This window comes from Brachycentrus maculatus, unplaced genomic scaffold, assembly GCF_059751285.1.
Source record: "Brachycentrus maculatus isolate JH-2025_06_01 unplaced genomic scaffold, ASM5975128v1 h1tg000348l, whole genome shotgun sequence".
Lineage (NCBI taxonomy): Eukaryota > Metazoa > Arthropoda > Insecta > Trichoptera > Brachycentridae > Brachycentrus > Brachycentrus maculatus.
In genome coordinates this window covers 285,592-305,741 of record NW_028281097.1, presented here as the reverse complement: position 1 = coordinate 305,741, position 20,150 = coordinate 285,592, and the positions used below count along the sequence as shown (strand labels likewise).

At 33.1% G+C, this 20,150-nt stretch overlaps 1 protein-coding gene across 4 annotated transcripts in view; it reads right to left on the bottom strand.

The window, feature by feature from the left end:
- Rbfox1 (RNA-binding Fox protein 1) overlaps nt 1-20,150 on the bottom strand; it is a 444,416-nt gene that overhangs the window by 217,882 nt on the left and 206,384 nt on the right. For 2 of the 4 annotated variants that reach the window (XM_088269361.1, XM_088269364.1), the window contains exon 1: nt 5,496-6,026. The exons of the other annotated variants lie outside the window; for them this stretch is intronic. In XM_088269361.1, coding sequence (XP_088125487.1) covers nt 5,496-5,509 — 14 coding nt within the window. In that variant the 5' untranslated portion in view covers nt 5,510-6,026. Of the gene's footprint in view, nt 1-5,495; nt 6,027-20,150 lie in introns of those variants that run through there. 4 annotated transcript variants of the gene reach the window in all.

The window sequence follows — 20,150 nt, the reverse complement described above, 5'->3', positions numbered from 1 at the left end:
TAACGGTCCCCGTATTGCTACATTTTAAGTGAAAATTTTGAATTCTAAATTCAAAACCGCCCGCAGTCACATGTAATGCGATAAGAAAAGGAATGCTCTAGTGATATATTTGAGGTTATAATTTACGTGAATTATTTATTTATAACTACATGTACCCGGCTACACGTTACTGTGGCATAGTGTGATTAAATGGAAAAGAAAAAAATGAATGAAATACACATTTCTAACATGTTTAATTTCATTATACCTGTGAAGTTATGAAAATATTAAAAATATGTACATATCGCTCACTCCTTTCAAGAACGTCATAAATCAAAAATCGTCAATTTTCAGTTATGCATGCTTTCGGAATGCCCAGAAAATGTACTGTATCCCAGCAAAAGCGGCATATTTTTTAACTTATCATTTACCCGCTACAGGGCAGAAAGTTTTGTTTTTGCATTTTCAAGAAAAGGTATAGTTCAATTATTTTTTTAAGTATACATAATATTTTTCAAACGGAGAAAAAACCTTCAGGTTTTACCTAAAAAGATGTGTTGCACAGTAAAAAGTTCAATAAGTGGCTTGGAATTTATTTTTAATACATTGTATTATATTTTTAAGCTTTAAAAACATTCTCCTGAAAAATCAAGTTTTTTGATTTAAGACGTTCTTGAAAGGAGTGAGCGATATATGAAACCCCAAAGCAATCAAAAACATTGAAAATTGTAAGTGACTGCAGGTGTCAAGAAGCGCCCTGTCCGTCATGAGCAATGTCTAGTTTTGCGAGTGTTGTTGTAAGGTTCAACAGATGGCGCTGCTATTGCGGTAAAAAAGCTATTTAAAAATGCCTGTCACCTGTTACATTTTATTTATTAACACTAAAAAAACACGTGCATATTCGAATTCAAAATTGTTTTAAAAATTGAACGTAATTTGTGAATAAAGTTAGGAGATTTAAGATTTTAAACAAACACGAACATTCACATCTTTATTTCAATATTTTATCATACGCCAATAGCTGTCATATTATGTCATATTGGTGATAATCTCGAAGGCAAAGTAGGTAAGTATTTTTCATTAAGGTTTTACCTCCAATAAGCAGGTTTATAACTTAACATCCTACGCAAAATACCAGTAAATTGACTACATGTTTGTTGTACTACTTACAAATAAAGGTGGGTAAGATACGAATCAGTGGATCATAACCATCAAAGTTACCCATTCATTAAGAACCGATCAAATGAACGATAGATCTTTTCGGTTATTCTGTCATAAATTCATTCATTTTATATTTAAGTAAAATCGTTTTCACCAAGGAAATTCAACAATCTTTTTGATAAAATATTTACGTTCAATCATTATGTTTTCTTATTATTTTTGTGCTTTATTTACAAGGTGCCTTATATAGAAATATTAGATTTATATGAACGTACTACAGCTGAATTATAAGAAACAATAACTGAATAGTTTTTCCACTTCTTTTATTTGACCAGCGACTAGACTAGTTTGATGAAGTCAGTAATGACGAAACCCGGTCGCAGGTCTAATAAATTGAAATTAGAAAAAGCTGCTTAGTTGTTTTATTCTAATGTATACAGTTTCGCCAAGAAATATCAGTAGAAAATGTTGTATTTAAAATAAGTAATTAACATTTAAATAAATCATGTCTCAAAAATATCATATAACTAATGACGAGAGCCGACACGAATTTGAAGGCTCGAACTTATTGGCTACTAGTTATTTGAATCAGTGAATCATTGAGCGCTCCCACGATAAATTCATCAGTTCATACAGCCGTCTTTCAACAGTCAACGAGGGGTCACAGCGAATCTTCGTTCGTAACCGGGATTCTCTCGAAACTGAGATTCGAATCTCTCGGTCAGTGCATTTGAACGGATCATTAAAACCCGGTCGTTTACGAACCACCCACATCTACCTACAAAACAAGCTTCAATAAATTATGCATTGCATAATATGGACCGCACACATGTACTAATATTTCAAGTTCATTATTTTTTTTAAAGCACTGGGATTTTCAAAATTAATTGATTTTCGATACCTCGTTTTAAATCAAGTTGAGACGCCTATTATAAAGCAAATATCGTTCAATCAACTCGTCTAGAAAAACAGATAATTGACATATTCCGGTGAAATTCTTTTCTTCTTCTTCTAACCCTTATCCGCACCCAATGATGCATAGGACATTGCATCGTATCGATGCAGTATTATCTTGATCGATAATTGCACGAAGGCAAGGTGCTCAGCCCTGCGCTTCTTGTACCAGTTTAGGGTGAAATAAATATGTGAGTGAAAATCACAATCTGTCTTCATAGTGCGGCGGTAAGCGCTTTTGGCTACCGTGGTGGAGGTCCCAGATTCGATTCCCACGGGGGTCAAAGTAAATATATATAATTACTAGAAGCGCTGGGCTGATAATTTTATTTTCATATAATTAACGATCAAAATAACAGTTTTTCGGTACGATGCGGTGCCCTATGCACCGTTGGGTGTTTTTAGCCCCTCGAAATCAAACTTGAGACCTTCAGCATGGTATCCAAACGAGAAAAACTAGACATTAATTAAATAATAAGCGTGAATAAGTCATTGGGAATTGATGTGTATCCTGCGTTTTGGGCATTTTATATAGTCAGCAAATTATCGTTTTCCGCCGGCGTTTTCCTGCTTCCGATTGCATTTCGAATGCTCAAATCCAGTACAAAAATTTCGAAGGCGGAATATTTACGGTTCGAAAAAAAAAACTATCGTGTGCTTGGTACGAATGTAGATTTTGAATGGATTTTGAGAGAACCTTAGAGGTAAGGAGTGATCATAATATCGATGTGAAGTTGCTCAGTATAACGTTATATAGCGCAACGTTCAATACAAGAAGGGAAGCAATGGCATTTGCAATCGTAAGAAGCAGGCCTGAGTGTGTTATATTATGGCCTATCCATTTGGCTCGCTGTTGTGTTAGGTACTTTATTAAGTAAGCATATAGAGTCCCCAGCCTTGCTTAAATACCTCGTGATTTCCCTACATGTTCTAAGTAAAATAAAATGCAAAAACTTTCCCGGGTTTTTAAAAATAAAACGAACCTTAAAAAAATCCTTTATATCATGGGTAAGTCGGATCCAATTCTCCTCCTTAGTGAAAATTTAGCAATTTTGGCAGGGTACTTATCAAACTCTAGGGACCGACTGAGCGACATGTTTGTACTAAAGTGGGGACGACAATGTAGATTAAAGGCGCTGATAGATGTAGTCTACCAGCTGGGAAATGCCGTAACCCATTCACATCGTTCTTATCAATATATAAATAAGAACTACAGTAAAACCTCGTTATAACGGACTAATTAGAGCTAGGGGGTGTCCGTTAAAACCGAAAGTTCAGTGTAGAAAAATAGGTTTAAACATTTAAAAAATATATAAACACTGTATTTAGATAAAAATAAACAATTTTCATCCATTCATTCATTCATTCAAACCCTTATCCGCACCCCAATGGTGCATAGGGCACTGCATCATATAAACGCAGTGTTATGTTGATCGTTAACACATGAAGGAACGGTGATCAGCCATCCGCTTCCGGTACCAGTCCAAGGTAATATTGAACAAATATAAGAGTGAAAAAAATCACTTATATTTGTTTGACCACCCTGGGAACCGAACCCGGGATCTTCAGTACGGTAGCCGAGCGTGCTGACCATTACCCTACGGAGGCGTAAAATAAACAATACAAAACATAAAACAAATTCTATTTATTGTCTTCGGATACTCGTTGCAAAGTGACGTTGCCGTTTGATGACGACGCGCATATAGTCAATAAATGTTATTAAATCGTCGAGATGTGATCTTATCACTGATAACTTCATTTTGGCAGTGTTGTTCTTCTCCGCTATCTTCGCAGCTTCTTCGCTATCTTCACATTTATCCTCATTTTTTAGATCTATAACTTCATCTGCTATTTCACTTTCAGTCATGACATTGTACCCAGAGTCACTTTCGTCTACTTCTAGCCATTATAAAACATCTTCCTCAGCTACTTCTTCTCCGGGATAGTATTTACAGGACGTTTTTATTTATCTTATACATTTTTTGCCAATTATATCCGAAGTTTATTAAATAGAAGTCCGTTATATCGTGGTTTTACTGTACTTACTAAATTTTAAGCGGCAGTCAACATATTTTTTTTTTATATTTCAGAGAAGTAACCAGAGAGTTCAGAACAAAGTGCAGTCTAATAAAGCTGACAAGGACATATCAAGCGTAAAAGTAAAAGCTTTTTTATCAATTCTAATACTTTTTACTACTACAATTGTAATACTAAATATCCTCGGTCTTCCTGTGCTTCTATTTCCAACTACATTCGCCTCAAAAATTTGTTTTACTGTTTTTTCTTCACGCATTCGTTCTACATGTTCAAACCATCTATTTTTTAACCCTTTTCCGCACCCAATGGTGCATAGGGCACTGCCTCATATAAGCGCAGTGTTATCTTGATCGTTTACACATGAAGGAAAGGTGATCAGCCCTCCGCTTCAGGTCCAGGGTAATATTGAATAAGTATTACAGTGAAAAAATCACTTATATTTATTTTACCCTCCTTGGGAACCGAACACTACGGAGGTGGACCATCCATCCAAACCATCTCTACAAACCTTTATTAATTTTATCGATAGTGCTTATCTTAACCTTGCATTTCTTCCTTATACCACCATTTGAACATCAATCATACATCGTTTTCCCACACATTCGTCTGTGAGAACGCATTGTGTCTACTTTCATCCTTCTTTTCCCAACTCCGTGCTTCACTTCCATACATTAGGGTTGGAACCAGGACTTCATTTTGTACTGTCACTTTAGCTTACTATCCTATCCGTAGATGTGCCTCTTAAATAAGACATGAAAAGATGGTGTGGGTAATTTATTTTTTAAAAGGTGACAATGAAAATATTGTACATTAAGTTATTTATTATTTCAGCCTTCGCTTTGAGGTAAGACAAGATTAAATTATAAATTAAACAGTTTGAATATAATAATTGTTCGAATATAAACATAGTTTATATTATCCGAACCCGATGGAAGCATCTGTAACTTCAGAAACTAGTCATTAAAACATATTATATTCAAGTGGTAAAAAACGTTTTGTTTATAATTGTAAATTAAATGCACGTTTTTCAATTATTTAAAAAAGTAATACGTTATTTTTTTGTATATGAAAAGCATTGTTAACGTTGTGGTATGGTAATATAACACTCTCTTTATCATTCATCGTTCAAATTTAAAGTGGTATTACACAAAGTGAACGATGAATGATAAGGAGATTGTTAAATTACTACTTGTGTAAAACCTAATGGCCATAATCAAATTTAGTTTAGTGCTATTTTTTGTATTGGAACATTGTGATGGTCAGTGCCGTCTCGTGTAGCTTTAAACGTGGGAGGATCGGTTTTAAAATCATATGCAAAAATGCGAATATTCATTACATGTTTCCAGCATAAATATAATACTTACATGTAGGTAAACATTTCTGCTTGTAACACAATGGAAGATTGGAATGTAACCTCCTCAGTAACTGGCTTACACAATATTCTGCAAACGCTCACACTTAATTCCAACTGTATGCAGATTTCACAATAGGTAATTTGAGAAAATTAGAGACACTTTCACTATCTCACAGTTTGTCTGTCCACTTGCATAAGTGAAGAGTGTATAATAACAAAAGTTTTCGTTAAAATGGCGTCAAATTTTTATGTTGCACACACAATTTTATAGATAAATAATACCCGGACCATGCGTTGCATATTCGTTTCAATTTCACCGCGAATGAGACACTTCAGTGCATGGAGTTCAATGGATTTGTGCACCGATTGAAACAAAATACTTTAAAAAGATAATGACTTTTGAGATAATAAACCCTTTATGAAATTGATGTGTCTTTTTATATAAACTTGTGACCATTTAATTTCTAATTTGATTCAAATTTAAAGAAGCCGTTGAATGTTTGTCAGCGCGGAAGCCTTCACCGAGACGCGTCCACACAGAGCCGGTATAGACAGGCGACTGGTTTGTGGTTTGTATTGTGTTGTATGTATATCGTAAATGTGAAGTTTGGTTATCTTGAATAAATCAGTTCCAGATCATATTCGTATCTCTTTTTCTCATATATAGATCCATGCGAGAAGGACCGAAATAAACTTACAGCAATATTCGTGACACTTTTTCAGTGTGGCTAGCTTTTATTTGTCAGGAAATTAGACGCAGAGAACGTCCTCGATGATGTCCTTTTTTACACCTTGTAATTATTTGTTCGTTAATATTTACACTATAATGTCCAGATACTTTACATTCATATTATCGTTAAGTCTTTTTTTCATTACTTTTCGCTTATACTCGCAGCATGCATGAACGTAATGCAAAATGCAACCCAAGAATGCAGATTTGTAACTGTTATCGTTGATATGAGGGCGTTAAATTACTATGTGAACACATAACTTAACTTACAACATTTTGAGTGTGTCAAAATACTTGTTCACAAAATCTGGATTATCTCCATTTACAGGAGTTATTTTCATATTATTTTTTGACATCTCATCACAGATGAAGAAGAATATGAAAGTCTGGGCAATTACGGGGGTGACGACCGTCATAGGCTGTGTAACAACTACATAGAACTTCCAAGAACTTGAGTAGTGTGGTTGTATTCGGTGGATAATTTAAGTAGTGTGGTTGTATTAGGTGTATAATTTGAGTAGTGTGATTGTAATGGATAGAATTGGTGAATGTTACGCGTGTGTAAAGTGACCACTTAAACCAGCCTATGACGGTCGTCAGCCCCGTAAATGCCCAGACTTCCATATTCTTCTACATCTTTGATGGGATGTCAAAAAATAATATGAAAAATAACTTAACATTGGAAGTATGTTGGTCTCATGTCTTACTTTGCAGATTATCCACGACGGAGAGTGAAAAGAATGCAAGCGTAATTTTGGCAACATTTCTTGTAATAATGTTTCACTTTTTACAAAAAGTCACTTGTGCATCGTCATTTGAAACAAATGATAACTTTACTGAAATTTCAACACTAAAATGTAAAATCAAATATGCAATGCATTATTCAAATGGTAAACAGGTTTTAATGGCTGGAGTATTGCATAAGCCAGGTGCATTCGATGAAGAAAATAATATAATAAAATCTGTTTAATAATAAAAACCATTCTATTATATATGAAACGTTGAACCGCAAGCATGCCAGTGTAAACGTACTTTTATAGTCGACAATTGACCAATAAAACTAATAATAAATTGTTTTATATTAAATTTATATCGTTATTATACAACAAATACAGCCCCTGAGGTAGTATTTTACGAAAATGGCGCTACGTAAATTATCAAAAATTATTATTATAAATAAAAACTGCATAAAAAATTGTAAACCCCAAAAAGGATAAAATAATTTTAAAAAAATCAAAATTTCAACAAGGCTATTATAACGTAATTTAGTTGTAAAGTAAAATTGATAAAAAAAAAAAACTAAAGTTTTTTTTTTGAAAACGAAAAAATCTGTTCGAAATGTCCCAATAAAAAATCTTTTAGCTGTGCTTACAAAAAAAACATAAAGTTCAAATATTTTAATTTTTAATTCCATTTATGACAAAATATATTATTTTATAATTTTAAGCGAATGTCGTGAAAATCTCGAATTGCAAAAATCAGTAAGCAGGTCACCCAACAATCGGTTATTCAAGTAGGTATGTTATTTTTACGCTGAAGATATTGAAACCAGTCTCGTCAAAATTATATTGCGAAAATATTCGCATTCTGATGAAGTTACATCACCAAATGAACAAATACACTTGGGATTTTCAATTTTTTAAAGTATGTAGAGAGCTAACTGTTTACTCTTATGCAATATTGCTTCATTAAACTTCACAACATCTTGATAGCTTTTTAGTCATGGCCATTTGGGATCCGGTACCTGTAGTGATATATGAATTTAATTACCTTCTTAATTTGCACTGGTATATGTTTTTTTAATTACCTAACGTCAAAGTGACTCTGAAATCTAGCTACGGCTTATGCAACACCGCTTATCTTGACCTTACTCAGGCTTCAACTTTTTAAGTTTCATAGCCTATGCCTACTCGTGAGTGGATTTACTCTTTATGTTTAAAGTTACTATAATTTCATGTGATTCATGAGTGAAAATTCTAGGCAAATTAACATTTGTGGTTTTTATATTTATTCCTTGGAGGTCACAGATCAAAAAAATAAAAGGTCGAGCTGGTTGCAATACAGTAAAACAGTTTAACTATAACCTCTTTTTCTTTCTTTTTGGTGTAAGCCTTGTGGCCTGTTTTTAGGAGGGATTGGCCTCCTACGATGTCGATTCCCAGCTGTCAATCCATCTCTTTGGTGGTCTACCCGGTAGTAGTATACCTTGGGGTTGGCCGTGCAGTGCAATGAGGGAGAGTCTGGATAGTTCCATTCTCTTCACAAGCGCATACCATTGTCTTCTTCGTTGCCTTCCCCACCTAATGACAGCTTCGATGTCGCATATTTCCCTTACTCTGGTGTTCCTTATTCTATCTCATAGACACTTGCCAGATATGCTCCTTAAAGTCTTCATTTCTGATACATTTTTGTACTATAACATGCCGAAATGTCGTATCTAGGTACTAGATACTTCAATCGATTATTGAATCTAAGATAGAAGGATGACGTGGAATTGTCAGAATGCGATTCTCCTGCCTTCGAAATGTACGCAATTGGAGCAGCGCGGCGTGATATTTACTTACTATGACCATACGCTGTTCCAGGTTTGCTTAGCTAATATGGTTCCAGGAGACCAATCTATTTAGTAATAACCAAGACGTGTAAGAAGATGCATAGTCAAATAACCAAATATAAAATAGAAATCTCTTTGGTAATCAGATACCAATGTGTACTATATAACTTGAATAACAGTATCAGAACGCAACAACATCCTGTATTTTTACTCATGAGGAGTAAACCTAAAAATTGTATTCGCTGACGGGAAACATTTGGAAATTAAGGCCCTGCGTCAAAAGAACATATCATTTTAGAATGCCGTAACATGTATCGCTTCCGTATCTTAGATTTTGTGGCACGGGCTCTTCGGAAATGAGTTTTCAGCCGTAAGTGCGCGGCTATCGCTCTATGAATGCTTGTATTCATGCTAGCAACAGATGTATGCTACCTTTGTGAAATAGTATCAATATTGAACATTCTTCGGTACATATTTTGCCATTCAAATGGCCGCTCTTAGTAAAACATTTAACTTTGACGGATAAGCATACATGCGATATCTATGATATAATATGAAAATACATATTACCACATTATAAACTGTTTGAATGTTTTGGAGTTGATATTTCTCTAGGTTAGAGTTATATTTTTTATTCGGTTATCTAAAAAAATATTTATTTTCAGCAATGTTTAATTTCATCCGTAGATGTCAAGGAAGAAAAAGCATACACAGAGATTTTTTAATTGAAGCATAAATACAGATATTATAAATAACCAGTTTATTTCGGATGAATACATTTAATTGAAATAAAGTAATCTAGTGTATGCATATTATGTATTCAACTCCCAAAATATAAGGATAACCTAGGATATATTATTGTATCGATGGGAATCGTACAAGAAAAAATAAAGTCCACCACACAATTCTACACGTTCATTTTTAGTACTCAAAAACAATTGTACAATTGTACTGAAAAACAACAGATACAATTGTTTAATGCGATGTTTTATGACGACGAAGAGGAGGAAAAAGGAAGGTCAGGTGACAATTTTCTGGGATTGTAAAGATCAATTCGGTTTAATAAACTTTTTCAGTTTAGCTTTGCATCTAACGATACAAATGTTTTTTTTTAATGCCTAAAAATTAATTATAGTCCGTAAAATACGGTAATATCTTGAATGTTGTCAAGAAGGCGCTGTTTTTATTTACTCCATATCGAAAAATAAAGACAAAACGATCAGATAATTAATAATAGACAATTCCCGAACGTAAAGTTTAAATTTGTAATAGATTTAAATTATCCACTGACACATCGTGATGGAATTGCATTTTAATATATTATTAGATTAAAACCAATATTTTTGGCTTTTCCACTTTATTTTTATTTGACCAGCGACCGGGTTTCGTCGTTACCGACATCATCAGACTGGTCAGTCCAGTCTGATGATGTCGGTAACGACGAAACCCGGTCGCTGGTCAAATAAAAATAAAGGGGAAAAGCTAAAAACATTGGTTTTAATCTAATAATATGTTTAATCTTATGATGAAATTAAGAAATATAACAGCAAAAAAAAAAACTTTTTTTTTCTCGTTATACATTATGTGGAATATATGAAAACACCATAGTAAATGTGTAAGAATCCCGTACCCATGGCACGACCTTGTATTTATGAGCAGGGTGCAAATAAAGGGGGAAAAAAACGCTTTCTGGTAAAATTTATACAAAAGGCAGATACAACAGTTGATCGACAAACCATCGATTAGTAGTTGCTAAGTGCACTATACGGTCCATTGCGATAATTTGAGTAACATTGTATTTTAGAATTATTATTGTGATAAGCGAATTCACAGATAGGCCAAACAAAACATGCTAATATTACATTCTTGTATTGCAGATTATAAATTTGATTAAAATATGTTGTTATTATTATTGCAGACAAAACAAATTGTGCAAATCAAGGGAGCGCTGATATTTCCAAGAACAAATATGCAAATCAGTAAAATTCGATATGCATAATCAGTGAACTGGACGTCAGTATCATATAAACAAGTGGTGGTATTATAAACGCGTTATGTACGTAATATAGATGAATTTACATTTTTATTTTGATATCTCAACATAGATGAAGATATGGGAGTCTTGGTATTTAAAGGGCTTACGACCCGTCATTGGCTGGTTGAGTGTTGACTTTACACACGTGTAACATTTATCATTTTACCCATGTTTGACTAGTGACTCCTGAAATTTTTGGATCATCTACATATAATATATCTGATTAATCTCATGACACAGTACATATGAGTTCACAACAGCCATCTATGTTGGATCCAGAAAGCTTTTATGAAGCTGAGACCATACAAATGTATGTATGATCCGAACCCCGGATTATTTTTAATACATACTGGAAGCGCCTGAAAACATGATTTCAATATTTTTATTAAGCTTATAATTTGACAAGTTATTTTATTCACAACATTTTGAGTGTCCCTCAAAATGTTGTGGAGTTTAACTGTATTCGACGAAATTATTAACTTAATCACATTATGGATCAGTGGTCGGTTTCGATATTGCAGAACAAAAGTCCGCAAGTAAAAATAAATTTCTCGATACATAAATTATGCGAGCGTTACATTCCAATCTATCGATTACAAACGCATTAACTACATTACATTGATAATTTTAACTTTACCTTTATGGTTGTTTTAAATCACTTTGACATTTTAGAACCGGTCGTCGATTTGTATTATCGGAACGTAAATGTTTTGTCCGCCTCCGTAGTGTAATGGTCAGCACGATCGGCCACCATGCTGGAGGTCCCGGGTTCGATTCCCAGGGGGGGGTCAAATAAATATAAGTGATTTTTAACTGTAATATTTATTCAATATTACCCTGGACTAGTACCTGAAGCGGAGGGCTGATCACCTTTTCTTCATGTGTTAACGATCAAGGTAACGCTGTGTTTATATAATGCAGTGCCCTATGCACCATTAGGGTGCGGATAAGGGTTTTTAAAAAAATGTTACAGCAAAGATATTTTATTGTTACCGAATAATAGCAAAGTAATATTTATTTATTGACTTGGCGTTTAATTTGTAGAACTCCATTTTAATTTATGTATTAATTTTAAATCAAACACAGATTTTTTGAGTCTACTAAGTTGTATTTTATTAACAAAAAACACATAAAAAATTATATTGTGACAATTGTTTCGCCTTGTTAGGGCATTATCAAACGAATGTCACATTTGTTTGATAATGCCCTAACACATTAAAACCAATATTTTTGGCTTTTCCACTTTATTTTTATTTGACCAGCGACCGGGTTTCGTCGTTACCGACATCATCAGACTGGTCAGTCCAGTCTGATGATGTCGGTAACGACGAAACCCGGTCGCTGGTCAAATAAAAATAAAGGGGAAAAGCTAAAAACATTGGTTTTAATCTAATAATATGTTTAATCTTATGATGAAATTAAGAAATATAACAGCAAAAAAAAAAAACTTTTTTTTTCTCGTTATACATTATGTGGAATATATGAAAACACCATAGTAAATGTGTAAGAATCCCGTACCCATGGCACGACCTTGTATTTATGAGCAGGGTGCAAATAAAGGGGGAAAAAAACGCTTTCTGGTAAAATTTATACAAAAGGCAGATACAACAGTTGATCGACAAACCATCGATTAGTAGTTGCTAAGTGCACTATACGGTCCATTGCGATAATTTGAGTAACATTGTATTTTAGAATTATTATTGTGATAAGCGAATTCACAGATAGGCCAAACAAAACATGCTAATATTACATTCTTGTATTGCAGATTATAAATTTGATTAAAATATGTTGTTATTATTATTGCAGACAAAACAAATTGTGCAAATCAAGGGAGCGCTGATATTTCCAAGAACAAATATGCAAATCAGTAAAATTCGATATGCATAATCAGTGAACTGGACGTCAGTATCATATAAACAAGTGGTGGTATTATAAACGCGTTATGTACGTAATATAGATGAATTTACATTTTTATTTTGATATCTCAACATAGATGAAGATATGGGAGTCTTGGTATTTAAAGGGCTTACGACCCGTCATTGGCTGGTTGAGTGTTGACTTTACACACGTGTAACATTTATCATTTTACCCATGTTTGACTAGTGACTCCTGAAATTTTTGGATCATCTACATATAATATATCTGATTAATCTCATGACACAGTACATATGAGTTCACAACAGCCATCTATGTTGGATCCAGAAAGCTTTTATGAAGCTGAGACCATACAAATGTATGTATGATCCGAACCCCGGATTATTTTTAATACATACTGGAAGCGCCTGAAAACATGATTTCAATATTTTTATTAAGCTTATAATTTGACAAGTTATTTTATTCACAACATTTTGAGTGTCCCTCAAAATGTTGTGGAGTTTAACTGTATTCGACGAAATTATTAACTTAATCACATTATGGATCAGTGGTCGGTTTCGATATTGCAGAACAAAAGTCCGCAAGTAAAAATAAATTTCTCGATACATAAATTATGCGAGCGTTACATTCCAATCTATCGATTACAAACGCATTAACTACATTACATTGATAATTTTAACTTTACCTTTATGGTTGTTTTAAATCACTTTGACATTTTAGAACCGGTCGTCGATTTGTATTATCGGAACGTAAATGTTTTGTCCGCCTCCGTAGTGTAATGGTCAGCACGATCGGCCACCATGCTGGAGGTCCCGGGTTCGATTCCCAGGGGGGGGTCAAATAAATATAAGTGATTTTTAACTGTAATATTTATTCAATATTACCCTGGACTAGTACCTGAAGCGGAGGGCTGATCACCTTTTCTTCATGTGTTAACGATCAAGGTAACGCTGTGTTTATATAATGCAGTGCCCTATGCACCATTAGGGTGCGGATAAGGGTTTTTAAAAAAATGTTACAGCAAAGATATTTTATTGTTACCGAATAATAGCAAAGTAATATTTATTTATTGACTTGGCGTTTAATTTGTAGAACTCCATTTTAATTTATGTATTAATTTTAAATCAAACACAGATTTTTTGAGTCTACTAAGTTGTATTTTATTAACAAAAAACACATAAAAAATTATATTGTGACAATTGTTTCGCCTTGTTAGGGCATTATCAAACGAATGTCACATTTGTTTGATAATGCCCTAACACATTCGTTTGATAATGCCCTAACAAGGCGAAACAATTGTCACAATATAATTTTTTATGTGTTTTTTGTTAATAAAATACAACTTAGTAGACTCAAAAAATCTGTGTTTGATTTAAAATTAATACATAAAGTAATATTTATCTACACTGCGTATTTTTACTTGGTAAATACTACTATTTCTTAAAATCTACTGTGACACGTGTTTCGATGCATTCCGCATCATTTTCAAACACAGTATGTGAAGCTAATTCTAAATTTTAAGTATAGTTATCATGCTTGGATTTTACACCCAGGAATATTACATTTTGATTTTATTACGAACGTTAAGAAATAAGGTATAATACAACAACTAATATCCCAGTCAAACTTTCTTATATACTTTGTAAAGAAATTTAGACTATTGAGACGGAAATTTATCCGAGAAAAAGTCAATATTTGGGTAGAGAATCTCGATGTTGGAATGAGGAGAGCCGAAGAAATATTAAAGCCGGAAATTAATCAAAAGGCGATAGAATTTCTTGCCGATATTTTTTTTATTATCTTTATATCAATATATTTAACAAGAAACTTTTATCTTTCATGTTCAATTTTTGTACCTAAGTTCTAACTTTTTTCCTATTACGCGTTTACGAGTGATTTAAAGGTTCTTACATCTTCAAAGATTTGTCTACTATATATTTAGTACTCGGTATCGATCATATTACGCTGAATCATTGTATTTCCTATGAATGTAATATTCATTTATTTATTGATTTGGCGTTTAATTTGTAGAACTCCATTTTACTTTATGTATTAATTTTAAATCAAACACAGATTTTTTTGAGTCTACTAAGTTGTATTTTATTAACAAAAACACATAAAAAATTATATTGTGACAATTGTTTCGCCTTGTTAGGGCATTATCAAACGAATGACATTCGATTGATAATGCCCTAACAAGGCGAAATAATTGTCACAATATAATTTTTTATGTGTTTTTGTTAATAAAATACAACTTAGTAGACTCAAAAAATCTGTGTTTGATTTCAAATTAATACATAAATACGTAATATTCATTAAACTTACTTAGTATGTTATTCTAGAAGTATAGTATTAAATATTATATATATAATATTATAATATTATACATATCATTATCGTCGAAATATATTGTTTACAAAACAAACAAAACAAACACACATTTAAAAACAAACAAATATGATATAAAAAGTGCATTCTATTTAATCACCTGATTTTTATAAACGCAATTGTATTCATATTTATTTGTTTATTCTGTCAGATACTGGGTTTTCACCCTACGGATGATATATCAAGATATATGCATGTACAATAATGGGCAGAACGGCGAACGTCACACAAGTGTATAAAGTGATCACTTGAGCCAGCCAAATGCCAAGTACTAAGCCCTGAATTACTAAAAATCCAAAAAAAAAATCATAGACCCTTCGTCTCAGTTAAGTCATCTATAATATAATCCTATACTTTTTTTATGTAACTCGGTAGAACAGCATTCCGGCACCTTTTTAACGGATTTTAAAATTTTTATTTATGATAATCAATTAGACGAAACTATGTTTGCGTTTACGTAATTACAATTTATATTTATATAATTCCTCGAAATGATAAAATATGGTATTGTAATGAATATTAATATGATATTTTAATAAAAAAATTAAGTAAAAAGCTTGACATTAAATGAGTTCCAGGACCATTTTTCGTTAAAAAAAGCCCTGTTTATATATATATATATATATATATATATATATATATATATATATATATATATATATATATATATATATATATATATATATATATATATATATATATATATATATATATATATATATATCTTTTAGTAACAGTTACGCAATAGGATTTTGTCGTTTTATAATTTAAGGTTGTGTTAAAATATTTAAAAATCAACAAAACATTTCGGGATCCTAGTGGATTTAAGCAGTCGTACTATAATTTCGCCAAGCTTGCTGAGATTAGGAACGTGACGCCATTACTGTTGTGGTACCTAGTTCTGTTGTTTTCTTTGTTAACACAGTAGGTATATAAAGTCCACCCAGTTTATATTGTTACTTCCTCCCACCGGTTGCTAGTAGACCTGCCACGCTGTCAAAGTTTAAACAGCGCCCCGTACAGAGTGCAAAGTGACATTATAAAGGCACCCACAACTACTAACTAGGTACTCATTATAAGCAGGACGGTTTAATAATTGATGTTTCATACTAGTACACAATGAAGAATTACAGTAAAACCTCGATATAACGGGCCTCTGTTTAACGAACGGATATAACGAATAAAAAATCCAGTCAAATCTAAAAAAAATATTATACATGCTGAATTCGATATCAAACAGCAACGTCACTTCACGACGAGTATCCGGAGGCAATAAATAGAAATTTATTTGCATTTTGTATTGTTAATTTATTGTCTAGCACTAGAATTTGAGACATAATGCCGTCCTGTTCAAAGACTGCACTCATAAATTTGTTTTAGGTTTCTTTCAATTCTCACTCATTCGTTACACATGTCAAAACCACATCAACACACATTTCTTAATTTTATCAATAATTCATATCTCTGCCTTCCATTATTTCCTTATTTCACTACACGAACATCTATCATACATCGTTTTACCACACATTCGTCAAAGGAATCGCATTTCGACTACTTTCAGTCTACTTTCTAATGTTATTTTAGGTAAAATGTGATTATTCACTAGCTATACTGAAGCAATTACATCACCTAGATTGCTATAGTATGGTGGTGAAACAGCAGCTAGTATAATACTGGATACCTAGACGTCATTAATAGCTTCCTTTGTACCCAAGTATCGGGTGCTCGGCGCATCCTTTGTGCTGTGTATATATCCAATTTGTGCGGACCTACCGCAAATTGAATTGGTAGATACTATCAACTTTTTATCTTCATATATTCATCGTCACATCGACACATATATTCGTCGTCTGTGTACCGGCCAACGTTGGGTCAGAATCGGATCTAGCTGACTAACTGAACTAACAACTAAACCCTTTCACCGGGAAAATTCGGCGGTGGTTTTACAAACGTATTTATTTAGATGGCAGTGACAAGGATATTGAAAGGTTTTATATGTAAATTCACAGTAAAATCGGGATACAATTTTGTTTTACATTTTCTATAAATTTCACAACATAGTTCAAAATGAAAAATTGGTTTAGAAGAGAAAGTCTGTCAGAAAGCCTAGATGCTTCTGTATCAGATCTGGGAATTCGGTAGGACAGCTTTAAATATTCATCGACAAACTTTTAGTTTTTTAGCACAATCTATATAAATTTAAGAATTGTTTTTTTTTAGTTATATGACGATGTGTGCCAAGACTGGGCAATTTTATGGGAAGCGAATATGAAAGGTGTTGGATATTTACAGGGTCAAGGACTTGACAGCAAAGCCTATACTTCTAGAGGCTTGTATGCAGGTAGGATTGTGAGGATAGGGAAGGCTAGTCTGAAAAAAAAAACATTACAAATACTCAGACTAATTGAAAACAAGTCTATCTTGATTGTATGCTGCATTTGGCGGGGATCAAACACGCGACACCATTTCGCAGTCAAGCGTCTACCAAACTACGCCACGGCGCCTGTCGGTTAGCTTTAGTAATCAGTTCAGTTAGCAGTTAGCTTTAGTTATCGATTTGTACAACGTTCGCCATTCTATCCATGTTTTTGAACATTCATACCATTTGTTTTTTTTCTTCAAGATAATACAATACATGTGTATAATAGTTAGTGTGAGTTTGCGCGACATCTGGCGCGATTCTTGTAAAGTTATGTCGCAAATATTATTCTGTACGCGACATTCTTTCAGAGTTATAAACACACCCTACCCCGATGTTTTTTCTTCTTCAAATAAACATCTTTATCTGAAAACTATAGTTATGTTTGTATTTTATGTGGACTACAAATACATGGACGATTGTGTTGTTTACGTAATTGTGATAAAACAAAATTGTAATGAGTGTAAAAAAATCATTATACTTATATATTTTAAACTTACTTACCATCACGCCGCTTCCCTGCGGCGGTAGGCAGAGAGAATAAAACACTACACCAATCTATCTTTGCAAACAATCTTCGCCTCTTCCACATTCATGCATCTCCTCACACCTCTGACCAGACCACTAATGACCATTATTTATAATGCATTGGTATTTTGTATATTCACCTCCGCAGTGTGTTGGTTAGTGCGTTTAGCTACCATACTCAGAGACCCGGGGTTTGATGTCCAGGGGGATAATAATTAGTGATTTCTCTTCTTATATTTTACCCCGGACTAGTATCTAAATCACCTTGCATTCATTAGGATAATCAATAGTCCGCAAATTGATTTTCTTAAAACCTTGGTAACATTTAACGTCATGCATTTTTTGCGTAAAACACCGTTTTTGCACTGAAAAAATAAGTTTTTCTTCGAAATAAATTCAAAACAACTAAATTTGCTAAGAAAAGAGTTCAAATATTTATTCGCCAAATTCCAATGCATATTCTTTAAAAATGCGCAGACAACACATGCAGCTTCGTGCAGCCGGTCGCGTATTGACTTTGCATATTTGAGAGTACACCGTTAAGTAACGATCGAGATAACACTACGTCAATACGATATCTTACACCAGTAGATGCGTATAAAGGTTAGAAGAAGAAGAAGATTTATTTTTTTTGTCGTTCTTAAATAGAACCTACCTACTTTTTAGATATAAAATTTGCTGAACTGATATTGTATCATGCTGTTATTGTATGCATCGGCACATATTGTCATTCCTAGAATCGTCAACGGCACGCATCGTTAATAAATTAAACTCATTTCCTGGATTGAAATAACGGCATGCCTCTGAAATTTAATATCGTTCAAAAGTGATAATTAATCACAAGGGATTGAAGTAATCATTAGTGACAACACGTGTATTCCACAGACGTGCATTTCGATGCACCGAACACTGCACTGCAAATCATATTAACGTCATTGAATTAAATCAGACTGTTACTGATGTATTTTCCGTGAAGTGCATCGGTGCAAATTATTTTGAGTGGATTGAAAATGCACGAATTCAGTGCAAATTACGTAATATATATATATATATATATATATATATATATATATATATATATATATATATATATATATATATATATATATATATATATATATATATATATATATATATATATATATATATATATATATATCATGTATGCATCGCACTTCTGAGTTGAAAGAATGTTTAATTATCATTAAATAATAGTTACTAAGTATCGAAAAAAACATATATAACTACTTTTTTTAGTTTATTAACACATTGAATGCGGCGAATGCGCCTGACGCGTATATCTAACATTTTCCTCAGGACGCAAAACGCGCTAGGCGCGTATAGCCTAAAAGTGATAACAATCAAGTCTAGTCAAATGGCTCTAAGGTGTCATTGCAAGTATCCCCCCACAGTTTGGACACGATTTTTTAAATCAGTGTGTAAAGAATAATTTATTTACATTTCGAATATGGCTAAATACTTGTTTACATATCTGGATTATCTCCAATTAGGAGTTATTTTATATTATTTTTTGACATCTCAACATAAATGAAGAAGAATATGGTAAGTCTGGGCATTTACGGTGCTTATGACATAATCCAGGATTTCTGTGTGTTTCTGCTCAATAAAAAGCTTCTTTCACCTCGTCATAGATGTCTCTAGTGAAATTCTAGTGGTAACCATCAAGCACTATGTTTCGAATTTGAACAATGTATGTATTTAGAAGTTCCCAGAATTTGAGTAGTGTGTTTGTCGATCATGGATAGAATTGGTAAATGTTGCATTTGTATAAAATGATCACTTCAACCAGCCTATGACGGTCATAAGCCCCTAAATGCCCAGACTTCCATATTTTTCTTCATCTATGTTGAGATGTCAAATAATTATAATTTATGTATGAATCTACAATATGTGATTGTTAACTCCGCTTTAGTTTCCTCGACGACTCATGTTTATGCTCGCTTGCCTCAACGCTAGTATAAAAATGAGCCACCCGTGAATGGTACACACAAAGAAAACAGTGTGTACTTGTATCTAGAAAAAGATATTTCATATTACTTTCTATTTTCAATCTAGTTTTAGCGTTTTAAAAATGTATAATTTGTCAGCATCTCTGGATTGTTCGCGATGTATTGA